Source organism: Coffea arabica, chromosome 4c, assembly GCF_036785885.1.
Source record: "Coffea arabica cultivar ET-39 chromosome 4c, Coffea Arabica ET-39 HiFi, whole genome shotgun sequence".
NCBI lineage: Eukaryota > Viridiplantae > Streptophyta > Magnoliopsida > Gentianales > Rubiaceae > Coffea > Coffea arabica.
Window position 1 is genome coordinate 36,761,118 of NC_092316.1, and position 13,878 is coordinate 36,774,995.

General features: G+C 33.6%; 1 protein-coding gene across 1 annotated transcript; it reads right to left on the bottom strand.

The window, feature by feature from the left end:
* Positions 1-803: 803 nt before the first annotated feature.
* LOC113739148 (B3 domain-containing protein At3g17010-like) lies at positions 804-13,091 on the bottom strand. The gene is made up of 5 exons (XM_027266392.2): positions 13,023-13,091; positions 3,199-3,514; positions 2,929-3,092; positions 1,154-1,421; positions 804-901 (listed from the first exon to the last, which is right to left on the bottom strand). Exons 1-5 carry the CDS (start codon positions 13,089-13,091, stop codon positions 804-806), a joined length of 915 nt encoding a protein of 304 aa, XP_027122193.2.
* Positions 13,092-13,878: the final 787 nt, after the last annotated feature.

The window sequence follows — 13,878 nt, forward strand, 5'->3', positions numbered from 1 at the left end:
CTCCATTGTACATCTAGTTGATCTTCGTTCATCAAAGAGAAGTTGCTCTTCCTAGTGTTTGGTCTTCAAGTTTGGGTATAGCTTGGTAGACACTTGGTTTGTTTCCCTATTTTACTTTTCTGTTTAATTAAAATTCTCATTGCTTATTTATACTTGTTTTTCTGATCAATATTGCTCATATCTTCTAATCTACTTGGTTGATCATTACTTGAAAAGAAGGTCAATTTTTATTAAAGAAAAATTGAATAAATTTGGTTAAGATTTTAATCAACCCAATTCACCCCCCTCTTGGTTGTCTTTGGGACTTACATAAATAAATAAGGGGCTGGCATCCCTACCTGTGTACGGGGTTTTGCCAAAAAAAAATAATAATAAATATAATTGGATTAAAAAATTGAGGGTCTCCTATCATCATGAATCCACATCCATTCAGGTTAATACATACAAGCTTACAGATAAACTAAGTTAAAAGTTGATTCTCAAGTTCTTTTCGTACAAGCTACACAGAAGGCATTTGCACATCTCTGTGGCTCAGAGAGGCTAGAAATTTTTGTTACTCATTAACTAGATGTATATGTTATGATGCTCTCTTGGGACTCAACTGCTTCAACATGATCAAAAATGTATTCTTAATTACAACTGCAAGATAAAAAACTTAATAGACTGTCTTGAAAATTTGAAAAACTAGTTAAAAGCAAATTAGAATGGTTCAATTGAATTTGAAGAAACGAAAAAGAAACAGGCCTGCACTCTCCACCATGCAAAGTTAAAAGCCAACATCAATGAGGATACTAGGAGATGCTCTAAAGGTAGCCACAAATGGCATATGAAACACCATCTTTACCAATTCTGATAACCACAACACAATCTCCTGACTTGTAGCTTTTAACTAAGGATGCCACTGCAAGTTCACTAATGAACAAAAGGGTAAGTCAATATACAACACTAACATATGCAATAAAATAATTCCAGCAGTTACTTGAAGATTTGGCTTTCTTTAATCCTTCATTATCCAAAAAAAAAGAAAAAAGGAAACCATTTCCTTCTGGAGAACTTAAAATACAGAATGCAAAAGGCCAATACATTGCTATTAATCCCAAGAAAGGGCACAGAAGCTCTGTCTGCAATTGCTATTGCTCCCAAGAAAGAATACCTTCTAATGAACTGCTCTTATCTGGGAACTTCGATGTATTAACTTTGAGCACTATACCATCAGCGTTGTTATCTATCAGCTCAAAATTGCACTCATCTCCTTCTTTCAGAGAATTCTCTTTCGCAAAAGTGGACCAACCTGTAGAAAGAAAAAAATATTTCCCACTTTTCGCTATGTTCACCTTCCATTCTCTTCCCTGAACCCGCAAGAAAGCGCTTTTTCCATTCCTCCAATGGTTTTCAACATTTTCAAAATCTCGTGGAAACTTCTGTACCATGATCAGACATATAACCATGACATATCTGAATATTGTTTGATTATAACAAGTGACCCTATTGAACAGTAACAGGAAAGTTAAAACGAGTACCTATTGGGCTTTGATATCAACTATGCTCCTCAGGCAAACAAGATTGACAAAAATTCATTTACTAAGAGTTAAGAAAGTGAAACTTCAAGTGATCAGGTGATTGTCGACTGACATCTCTGTTGTTGCAGAAATTTCTGAGAAAAGTCATCTGATTATACAATTGGCTTTTTCTTAAACTAGTCAATGAAAAGGAACCTAAGCACCTTCACCTCCAATCGTTTTCCATATGCTATAATTATGTTGAGCAATGATGGAGCCAAGAGGGGCACAGGGGGGCCATGGCCCCCCCTAAGTTTTGAAAATTTTAATTCATAATATGTAAATATGTGTGTAAAATAAAATTGGCCCCCCCTAAATTTTTACAATTTTAGTTTATATTATGAGAGTTGATATATATATATATATATGAATTAGTCATCGAGTGGATATATTTCTTGCAACAATTGATTATCAATTGCAAGAGTTACATAGCAGGTTTAATGATCATACCGTGGAATTGCTTGTTTTGAGCACTGCTTTAGATCCTAGAAATGGATTTATGCTATTCAAGATTGATTATATTTGTAAACTTGCAAAGAAGTTTTATCCGAATGATTTTATGGACCAAGAACTAGTACATCTAAGAATAGAACTTCAACATTTTGAGCTCGGCATTCCAAATCATCCTGAATTGCAAGAATTATCTGGTATTCATGAGTTATGTCAAGGTTTGGTGAAAATAAGAAAGTCAGTGATATATCCTCTTATTGACAGATTAATTAGACTTGTTCTTACTCTTCCTATATCAACTGTAACTACAGAGCGGACATTTTCAATTATGAAAATAATCAAGACAAAGCTTCGAAACAAGATGGAAGATAATTTCTTGAATGATTGTCTAACTGTGTATATAGAAAAGGAAGTAGCTGAAAAATTTAGCAGTGATTCAATCATAGATGAATTTAGTTCTATGAAAGAGCGTAGAGCTCAATTTACTTCTAAGAAAAGATGTTGAAATTTCAAAGTATGTTAACATAACTTTTATCTTTTTTCAATTGAAAATAGTTACATTTATATTACATGGTTATATATATATATATATATATATATATATTGCACAGGTGACATATTGGAGAGCATCTTCTCATAATGTGCAAATTGGATGGTTTGTGATGTTATAAAATATTTAATCAAAAGTTATTTTTTTTGTTAGTTTTTGTTATGACTGTACCGCATATTTATGAATAGACATACCTTTATAATTAAATTTAATATTTGATATTTTTAGATGTCATATATTTAAATAGAAGACAATTATTTTGAACATAATATATTAAGATAATTTTATTAGAAAAAAATTTTGGCCCCCCCTAAAAAAAAAATCCTGACTCCGTCACTGATGTTGAGCACATGGGTTCAATATACTTACCACATATTTGTTAGCATAAGTTTTTGTCAGTTGAACTTTAAAAGGATCAGAATTGTGTCTCGAGTTGTCCTGCACTTTGCCAGCTTGACTAATCTCTGAACATGAACCCCTTGTCCCGGAACGTAATGATCTTCCCATTTGCTTAGGACTATTGTTCGATTTGCCTGCATAATTTTCACCACACGAATTAAGTTGTGGTAAAAATTTTTCTTAAAATAGGATTACTTGATTTCAGAAAAACTGATCAAGAATAGACTGTTCAATAGCCACCATGGAGCTGTTCCACTGCATTGTCATTCCTATGCATTGCATTGTCTTTCCAAGTTGTGCAAGCAACTTTCTTTCTACAGCCGTGTTTGCCAAATATTTCAACGTAAAATGTTGAACAACCACTGTAGCAGAAAGTTAGAAAATCGTCATTCTCCAAGGAGTTATCTTCCACAAAATTTTGCCAACCCTCCTGAAAATAGAAACATTCTCCAACTTTGACGACTAAAATCAGCCAAGATCTTCCCTGGGGACCCTCAAGTATGAATGTCTGAGGTACATCTTTATCGAATTTCTTGACAAAGTCTGGCGGAATTTTCTAAAACAACAAGACTCCAATTGTCAGTCAGTAAATTGCTAGAGAACTGTAGGGCACATACAACCAAAAAGCAACCTACTTTCTTCTTGGATGCTTGATTATACAACACCCTGAAAGCTGCTTTGTCATTAACTTAGGAAACGGGAATTATTATGTTGAATTGAGCGCTCATACCCTGTATCCGTGTCAACCAAAAAGAGGGTATTTTTTTCTAGTACAAACACGACTTGGTTTTATTACTAGACGTAAATCTGTACACAAGTGCGTATTTTCAAAAATGACCAAGAATGTAATAATACAAGGATACAACTAATCTCACCTTGACTAAGAAAACCACAAAATAAATCTGGTAGTAGTCAAAGGGGACACATCACTGATTTATATGATTATTAGCATTTAAATCTAGTTATATAAATCAATATATATGGTTATATAACAAAATGCAAGTGAGGATTAGAAGGGAAAATTTAACTTGGTATGTTCAAGGAGGGATCTTACCAATTGTTAAGAGCATAGTTGATCTCTATACACTTTGAAGAACTCAGGGATGTCATCAGAGTAAAGAACTTTGCTATTTTGTTCCATTTATTTGGTGTTTCCTTCAACTATAGACTTGGAAACAAAGGGGCAATTAGCTATAGAAAGTACACAGTGGCTGAATAGCTACAAACTTTAGTAGCAGCAACAAAATCAGACGCAAAGCACATTAGCAAAAGTTATAAGAGCCACATCAGACAAGAAGCATTCAAGCATACAAGCAAAAGGTGTTTTCTTCTCCAGCTTCAATTACAGAAGTCCATGACCGAAGAGGCGAAGACCATCAACACTGACAGAAATAACAAACAATGGGATCTGCTTAATTACAAACAGGAGAATTCCTTCTTTTTATGTATGTACCCGCATATACCTATGAGGCCGTTCATTTTTAGATTTTGACTTGGAGAAAATATGCCTCTTACCCAATTATGCTTTGCAAAATTGTAAATTTTTGTGATGTTGAATTATTCAGGACAGTAAAATTAGGAGGCATATAATTAGCGAAAACATTGTTGATTAAAAGAGTTTAGTGAAAGTTGCAATGCAGTGTGATTCAAAATACAACTGACCATAACAGGATGAAATTAGGAGCTACATAACTGGCCCATATACACTATGCTATAGGATATACTGGAACAAAAAATGTCCACCATTTAAAATGCAAAGGATACATATTGTCTAGATCCACAAACAAAGCAAATTGATTTTCTCTATATATCCACATACAAACAACAGACATTGAAATTACTCCAATCTTGAATCCCTGGACGATGCCAAAACAGAGTATTCCAATCATGATCATGCAGGGAAAAAAAGTAGGCCTTCTCTCTTTCTCTAGATCTCTTTTTCCCATTGGTAAGCCAAAAAGTGGGACTTCGCGAGTGATCCACTTAGCAAAAAAGTGGGATTTCTCAGTTTTTTATATTCTACCTCAAAAACAAAATACGTCACTAATTACACAGTCACACAACGTGACAATAATTTATGCAAGTCCTTAAGCATATACCTAATTGATGGTTCAAAAAATTGTAAAACTTGTGGCACACCAGCTACAAAAATAGAGGAGTTATGGTCATTTTTTTCTTCCCACTTGTGAAGAAACTCAAAGCAGATGTGTTTTACTCAGCATCAAAAGTGACAAAATAGCCATTAAGACTACACTGAAAATAATCAAAAGGGATGAATCGGTAAAAAGTTTTACTTACAAGTTCAAAGTAATATTTTGTGCGCCAATGTGTTGAATTATATCCTCCAAAGCTAGAATTGAAAAACATGCATCATTCTTGTGGCTTCAACATTCTCAACAGAGCATGGAACAAATGAGAATTAAACTCTACTGCTACGTCGATTTAAAGTTTGATGTAAACAAAATAGCATACCTTACAAAATTAAAGATCGTTTCTTGAAACCTTGTATAATCAGTTGGATATACCTGTCAATAAGGCAGTTGGAAAAAAGAATCTGTAAATATAATTGGACTATAAATATTCATTTCCAACGAAACCTACTTCGACAAAAAAAAAAAAGGAAAAGAAAGTGTAATCAATAGAGAAATTAAAGAAACCATTTTTTTCCTGCAACATTTCAAGCCATAGAAATTACAAAAATCATTTCTTGCGTTTTCGGAGTGTGATTTTAGATTTAGGACAGCTTGTAAAAGAAATCAAGAAAGACAGCCAATTCTGGAACTAGCAAACCAATAAGGTAACTTTTACAACCAAAAAGGATAATGGATAGAATAAAGTCATCTATTGCATATTAATGCACATGTTCTCAATAGGTAAAGCAATGGTATATCATATAAGGGAAGACTGTTCGTATATCCTTGATCCTATAAAAGAAAATTATCCCAAGGGGAACCTAAAAATGACGCAAGTTTATCTAGTAAGATCAAGAAGGAACTCTTACATAACAAGAGCAACGGACACTAAGAGCTGGAGAGACTTTAACCAGAAAAATAAAATAAACTAAATGAAAGTTTCAAAATAATTTTAAAAAAAGGGTTAATCACATTTTATCCCCTTAAAGAATACCCCATTTCTCATTTTACCACCAAACCTTTAATTTCGCTCACTTAACCCCCTTTAGCACAATGTTGCCCTTGCATTATTTTGACTTTTCATTTAGCTTATTTTCCTTTCTTTTATTTTTTTTCTCTTTCTTCTTTATTTAATTCTTCCTCTTTCTCACAAAAATCTTCACCTTAATGATTGAAATTAAAAAAGAGGAATTGCAGAGACCTATCTTCTCCTTAAATGATTAAAAAAATATTCAAATTACTTTCCTAAAATACAATTTTTTAGCCTTTCAATTCTTTTAATTTTGGGTTTTCCTCTTTCCTTTCTAGTTTCTCATTTTATTCCCAAGAAAATATCTTAAGATGAAATTGTGACTTGATTAATAATCATCAATTGAAATTTGTGACACGTGGCATCACACAAAAAATCAAAATTAGTTTTGATACTTTTTAAACCTTCACCCAGAAATATCCAATTACAAACTCAAAACAAAAATTTTCGTTGAAATGAAATTTCTATTGGGAAGGATGAAAGAGAGAAGAAAGAGAAAAAGAAATAAAAAAAAAGGAAAACAATTTTATCTTATGATATTTTCTTGAGAATAAAATGAGAAACTAGAAAGGAAAGAGGAAAACCCAAAATTAAAAAAATTGAAAGACTAAAAAAATTGTATTTTAAGAAAGTAATTTGAATATTTTTTTAATCATTTAAGGAGAAGTTAGATATCTGCAATTCCTCTTTTTTAATTTCAATCATTAAGGTGAAGATTTTGTGGGAAAGAGAGAGAATTAAATAAAGAAGAAAGAAAAAAGAAATAAAAGAAAGGAAAACATGGTAAATGAAAAGTCAAAATAATGTTAGGACAATTTTGTTCTAAAGGGGGTTAAGTGAGCAAAATTAAAGATTATGGAGTAAACTGAAAAATGTGGTATTCTTTAAGGGGATAAAATGTGATTAATCCAAAAAAAAAAAAAAAAACAACAGAAACATACCATTTCTCACAGTGGCTGGTTTACAAAAAAAAAATAAAAAAAAATGATCCCTCATATTGAAATTTCAGGTTTTATAGTTGACATGATAGTATAGTAAAGTTGGTCAATGCTAAGCATTGCTTAAACCATTAACATTTCCTAGACTATCACAAATAGACATTCAACGCCACGAACAATGATACTATTATCTGCTGGCCCAGAATTGACAATATATTTTATAGTTCACATGATAGTACAATAAAGTTACTTCTATCTCAGATTTGACCCAAAGACTTAGCTGCAACAGAACTAACTATATACCCTCTTACATCAAATTTAGAGCATCTTTGGTTCAGGAGAAGCTGTTTTCCAAGTTTTGTGGCATTCCCTCACTTCTTTATCGAGAAAAATATGGAAGGCTATTTTACATCCTTTAGGTAGCTCATCCTTTACAAGGTGGCGGATACTCTGGCAAATGTTGGAGTAGCTCATTCTCACCTGGATATCAAATTGTATGAGCATTGGAATGAATGGCCACGACTGGCTCGTGAGAGAATTCGACTAGACTTTATTGGAATGCCTTCTATTAGGATCGTGAAATCATCCTAATTCTAGTAACAGAAATTGTTCAACTTTGTGCCCGTTGTATCTCTATTTATTATGAATAAAAGTGGGGGTGGCGTCCCTCCCCTTTGCTGGGTTAGCCAAAAAAAAAAAAAAACATCTTTTAGGTTCCAGACTTCTAGTAAGAATCTGCTTAAGTTGTTTCCACTCTTGCACTCTCGGCCCCTCAAAAGAAAAGGCGACTCAGCACTTTTCAGTTCGGAAATGTAATCAAACATTCAAGTCTTAGGTACAACAACCAGTGACTACCAACCCTATTATTCTTTTACTTTTAGCTATTTGTGAGGAACAAAGAAAATGTGAAAGAAAATAAATTTTTTTTTTTTTTACATGAGTGCATAAAGTGAGATATATAATATGTTATGGAGATAAAAGAATTTAATTTCAACGTATGGAGGTTTGCTTGCTTTTTTACCTGTGGATAAGCCTTTTGGTGTTCAAAATTAAAAACAAAAAAAGAAATCATCAGAAGCTTCGAAGACATCCAGAGTTCAAAGAAATATAAAAAGGAAAGAATGAAACAGTTAAATCAGATAAAAACTCCACTTACAAGTTTCTGCTGTCTTTTTCGTAGGTCACCCTTTTCCCTTGATTATAGCAAGATACAGGAGACGATCTAAAGAATTTAAAAAAGGAAAAAGGAAAAAGACAGAGACAAAAACAAAGACAGAGACAAATTGTTAAAAGATAAAGGCTAAACTAATTAGGAGAAAAGGACAGAAATAAAGAAAGGGGAAAAAAGAAAAAGAATAAAAATATAGGTAAAGCAATAATTAAAGGTCGACGATACACAGCTAATTTTATGATTTTTTTTTTTTAGAATTTGCATAGACATAAAATGCGCCTTTTCTATTAGTATTAACAAAATGTGTATTACTTTTCTAAATGTTGGGCTTAATTAATATTTATTTAGACATCCGAAAAGAATAAAATATGTGGTATGCACAAGTTTGAATTAATTGTGGTGGATCATATTATACTATAATGTTTTTACTGGTCGCATGTTGGTGCTATGCTATTCGTGTAACTAGGAGAAAATTTGACATTTTATTAAACAATAATTAATATTTTCATTGAAGTAATTCACTGTCATGTTTAACTAATTCAACAATGGAATTTCATATTTAATCCTTTGTATCCATTAGCAATAAAATTAGCATAGTAAAAGAATAAGTTACACGAAGTCAAAAGTTTGTGCTTTTCTTTATTCCGTTTGCATTATCTATATGAAATCCTAATGGAAACACATTTGCACAAAAGTTTTAAAAGTAGTATTTTAAAATTTTGTTTGATAGAAAAAGGATAATAATTTTTTAAAACATTATAATAACTAGAATTGTTAGTTATAAAAAAATACTGTCAAATATTTAAACTTGGGAATGGCCTGAACAGATAAAGAATGATAAAATCCACCTCAAGTATTTGGCTTACTCCAAGAGGAAACTGGAAAGGACTTCCATTTAGATTTTGAAGGGAAAATTTCACTATCAGAATTTTTATGTAGCCTTTACATTCATGTTAACTCGTTTCACCGTTGGTAATTGTGCTTACTTGTTCTCTTCAAATTTGATTTTCAAAGGTTCGTCATGGATACTAACAGATCCAAAATTCCTTTTGCAGCAGCAAGTTCGATTGGCAGTTGTAATCTACACAAGCGGTAACGAAATTCTCAATAGACAAATATATTTTAGCTGAATCTTGGTCAAGGACTTCACTTACCATTATTTGTCAAAACCCACAATTCAATTATCTTTTAAACACTTTTTTATACCAAGGAAGCAGTGAAAATTAAGCAATGGAGAGGGGATAGGGAGTTTAGAACCTAGAGTCTCTGTACTCTGGAATCTCAACCTTAACTATTACGTAATTCAATTATCATTATAAAGCGGATGTAAGAAAACCCTCCGACTTTAATAAAATTTGAATGCGTTAAAAGTCACAATCACACATATCTATTTGCCATCCATACAAATTCGATCAAGCACAAAAGAAAAGCAGGAACGTAAACCAAAAAAATCAGCAAGTTATCAAAATTGGTGCTAAAATATACCCCTTACAATTTCTTCTTGTCAAGAATTGCTTGTTGGCCAGTAAATATGATTTCCTCTTGCTTAGGTCACCTCATTCCCTACCCATGAAATAGTACTTAGAAGTGGTGAAAACGCAAAATATTCCAGGTACCAATCAATAACCGCACCCATTAAACAAGAAAACAAGATCGCAGACAAAGGCAGTCTTCAAAAAAAAAAAAAACAAAGAAAGAAAGAAAATTGGCAACACCAAAACAGCCCTTTATCCTACGAAAGTTTTAGCTATATCAAATTTCCGTACCCTAATCAAGTTAAACTAAAAAAGAGCTCTACCAACTCTAAGGTGTCAAACATGACTCGTTTCGCTGCCTAGCTAACCCTAAAATGATATCCTTTCTAACCTAAAATCAAGTAATAACTATCAATTCAAATATCCATGACGGGTTTTTGAGGTAAGTGCAAGTTTAATTCCGATTTTTATACCCATTTGTCTGCAAGTATACAGGTCAATTAAGTAGTATAGGGCATGTATCGGGTCGATCCCACGAAGAGCAAAATAATCAAGTACTAGGTCCTTATTTACTCTATTATTTAGACTAAAAATAAATTAGAGCAAAAATATTATAAATGCAATTGCCTACAATCTGATTAGATCAATGCAAGTTACAAATGGAGAAAATTCACAAAAGACTTGAATCTAAGGATGTAGATTCCACTTATGGCGCAAAAAATCCAAATGAATGAATTTAACACTTGTTACTCCTCTTGTTCAACCAGGGATTCATTTTCAAAATTGCCAAAATTTCATTCTCATGATAATATGGTCTAGAACAGCCTAATTTTCCCTAATCTCTTGGTGAAAAACTAAAACTGCTCTTATTTCATTCATGAAATGCAAATTTAATCCACTTGAGTGTATTTCTATTCTCATGAACTTACAACTCAAGCTCTACTGATGTTATTCCATTATTATTACCAATTCTCATTGAGTAATAACAATTAAAAACCTACTATTGGTGATGAAACAACAAGAAGTAATTAAACATGCACAAGTAAACAAGTTAATACAAAATATAACAAGTATAAATCACACTCAATTCATATCACTTGGCCATTTGTTTCATCTACTCCCTAGATATAGGAATTTAGTTGCTCATAAATGATATAGCAATTAAACTCATAACTTCATTAATGGAAAACCTCATAAGTTACAAGTACAAGAATGAGAAAGAAAGCTTAGCCAAGTTAATGGTGAAGCCCTCAAAATCTGCTATGACTGGCACTAGATGATTACAAAGATGAAGTCTCCAAGTGCTTTTGCAAATTCTGCTAGATAGAGAGAATGTCTACAAGAAATTGCTAGCTTCCGTATGTTTCTGGCCTCTCCTTTGTTGTTCTACATAAAAGCTGGTGAAAAGTTCCTTTCCACCATTCTAATGATTCTCAATTTTTTAAGAAAGTCAAAAGCAATGTTTTTGGCTTGACAATTAATCATATTGTCCTCCTTTTTGCATCAGAAGTATGTGCAACCGAATTCTTTTACCAAATATAGCTGGAAAGTAATGTGAAAAGAAAGAAAAAATGGCTGAGCCACTTGCAGAGGAGAGAGGAAAATCCGAGGCCTTGGATCCAAGGGGTATCCGAGCTCGGATCAACTGACCTCGGATTCGTTGCTCCAGAAGTTCAGTCGAGGGCTCGGATCTTTCTTTGGTGTGAATGGATCCGAGCTCGGAGCCATTGCACTTTGTTTTCATCTTCTCTTTTTTCTCCATCTTCGTTCCTTGTTTCCTTTGCTCATTTTTCATCACTAATATTTGCCTCTTCTTAATCATATGTGTGATGTTCATGCATCGATAACCTTCAAAATGTCACAAGTTTATGCATTAATCCATTCTTTTTTCAGGTTTCCATTATTCAAACAACACTTAAGCAATTTGTACCAAAAAGAATTCAAATATGGCTATAATCCTCTCAAAACATACCAAAAGTTCATGCCAAACCATACAAAATATACATTAAATATTCATTTATCAAATTCCCCCACACTTGAATCATCACTTCTCCTCAAGCAATTTGCACATAATTAGTTTCAATGATTCAAGAGGTGAAATAATATATATGCTTTTTCAAATTTAATTCCTCATGACTTAGAAACCAATCATTATGCCATTGTTCAAATTGCACTAAATACTCATAATATCACATAAAGGAAAGATAATTATACCCTAATTTAACAAATTAAACTTAATCTCTCATCCTAACCTAATTTTACAAATAAGCAAATCACATAGTCAATTTATAGCCTTCCTCCGCCTATAATCATCTTTTTCTCGAAATTTTACAACTAAGAGGGACTTATTCACATTGTTTTTACTTAAATAATGAAAATGCTTTTTTACGCGAAGATCGACACTTTTAGGTGAAAATGCCCGGTTACTCAACATTTCACTTATTTAAGTTGCTATGCATACTCTTAATTCAAGTACTTTTTTACGCGAATATCGGCATTTGTAGATGCCAACCCCCGATTACTTGGTACGAGAATTATTGGAGTAGAACAATTGTTATTATTATTATTATTTTTTAAATAAGACAATAACTAGATATTCCCTCATTGAAAATAAGAATAATTAAAGGAAGAGTATGGCTTCTTATTGACTATATCAATCACTTACTTATAAAATTAAGTAAAGAGGAGAAATCTTATTAAACATTTAAAATTATAGGCATTATTTTCCTCACTTTACCGAATATACTTTCTAAAATACAAAAATCCTAATTGTATAATAACCATTTCCAAGTCAAATGAGGATTAAACCTTCCAAATATAATCCAATATTTCTAAGCTACAATCAAATGAAAACATTTCTGGATGGTGCCCTCGACACTCCCTTAGGGTGGTATGTTGGGAATTGCCAGGTCAGGGGATGTGCAAGTTAAACACGGATGGCTGCTCACTGGGCAATCCGGGGAAGAATGGTGGGGATGGTGTACTTAGGGATTCATCTGGTGATATGGTATTTGGGTTCTCCATCCCCCTTAGGGAGTTAACAAGTTTGCAAGCGGAGGCCAAGTCGTTAATCTATGGCGTGTAGCAATGCGTGTTGCAGGGCTTCTCTAGGGTACAGGTGCAGGTGGATTCACTCCTATTAGCTAACATCCTTCGAGGCAAGTCGAAGTGTCCGTGGCTCATAAGGTCGGAAATTAACACAATCCAGGCAACTTGTGAGCTGGATTGGACAGTGGGACATTATTATCGAGAGGCAAACTAGGTGGCAGATGTGTTGGCTAAGGTAGGGGCAAGTGAGTCAGGTACTGTTATTTATACCTCACAATCGGAGTTACCAAGGCTTGCTAGAGGGGCATTGAGACTAGATAAAGCAGGAATTCCTGCCATTCGTGTTAGGGCTGTTCGCAAATAAACTCCTTTGTATTTATGTTGTTGGTTTCTAATAAAACAAGGGGGTGGCGTCCCTCCCCGTGTACGGGGTTAGCCAAATAAAAAAAAAGCCATAACGTAATCAAAACACAAAATAATCCCTCCCCCACACTTAAAATCACAATGTCCTCATTATGAAAGAAGGGAAAAGAAACTAGTACTCCCATATAAAGAAGTGTTGATGCAATTTTTTAGACCACGAACATCACGAACATCCAAATTCTGCTCAAACTGAAACAAAAGATACAGTGAAACATAAGTAGCACAAGTTTAACAAAGGGAATGAAGATTTCAGAGGTTCAAACTAAAATAAACAAAAGACTATAGAATCTCCAGTCATCAAAGAGGTCTTCAAGGCTGCGCAGAATAAGGATCAATGCTCTCATCGGCACCTTGTGGCCCATTGGATGTACCAATGTGGCCCTTCTCAGGGTTAGGAGTCGGAGTAGGCGAACGATGAAGGCGAAAGTGGTCCTTCAATGCTCGAAGACGTCGATCATGCCTCTTGAGTCATTCCATCATCCGTCGCTCATGCTAATCAATCCGCTCCATGACCCGTGTTTCCATAAAATAGATAGCATTGAGTACCTTTTGCCATTTAGATCTCGGAGGTAGTGGTGGTCGTGAAACTGGAATTGAGGTCGATGCTCCAGCATGTTCCAATCCTGGATCCTAATTACTTGGTTCTGGCTGAGGGTGAGGTGGAGGCTGAGTAGAAGTCGAAGCCTCCACAATAACGACATCT

What these genes read in the sequence shown, in the direction of transcription:
- LOC113739148 (XM_027266392.2), bottom strand. Translation starts at nt 13,091, where the DNA reads ATGGCAGGAATTCCTGCTTTATCTAGTCTCAATGCCCCTCTAGCAAGC. An exon ending in TTGGTAACTCCGATTGTGAG is followed by an intron (nt 3,515 to 13,022) that starts GTATAAATAACA and finishes TTGTTGTTTTAG; the next exon opens with AAAATTCCGCCAGACTTTGT. An exon ending in TAAGAGCAGTTCATTAGAAG is followed by an intron (nt 902 to 1,153) that starts GTATTCTTTCTT and finishes GTGAACTTGCAG; the next exon opens with TGGCATCCTTAGTTAAAAGC.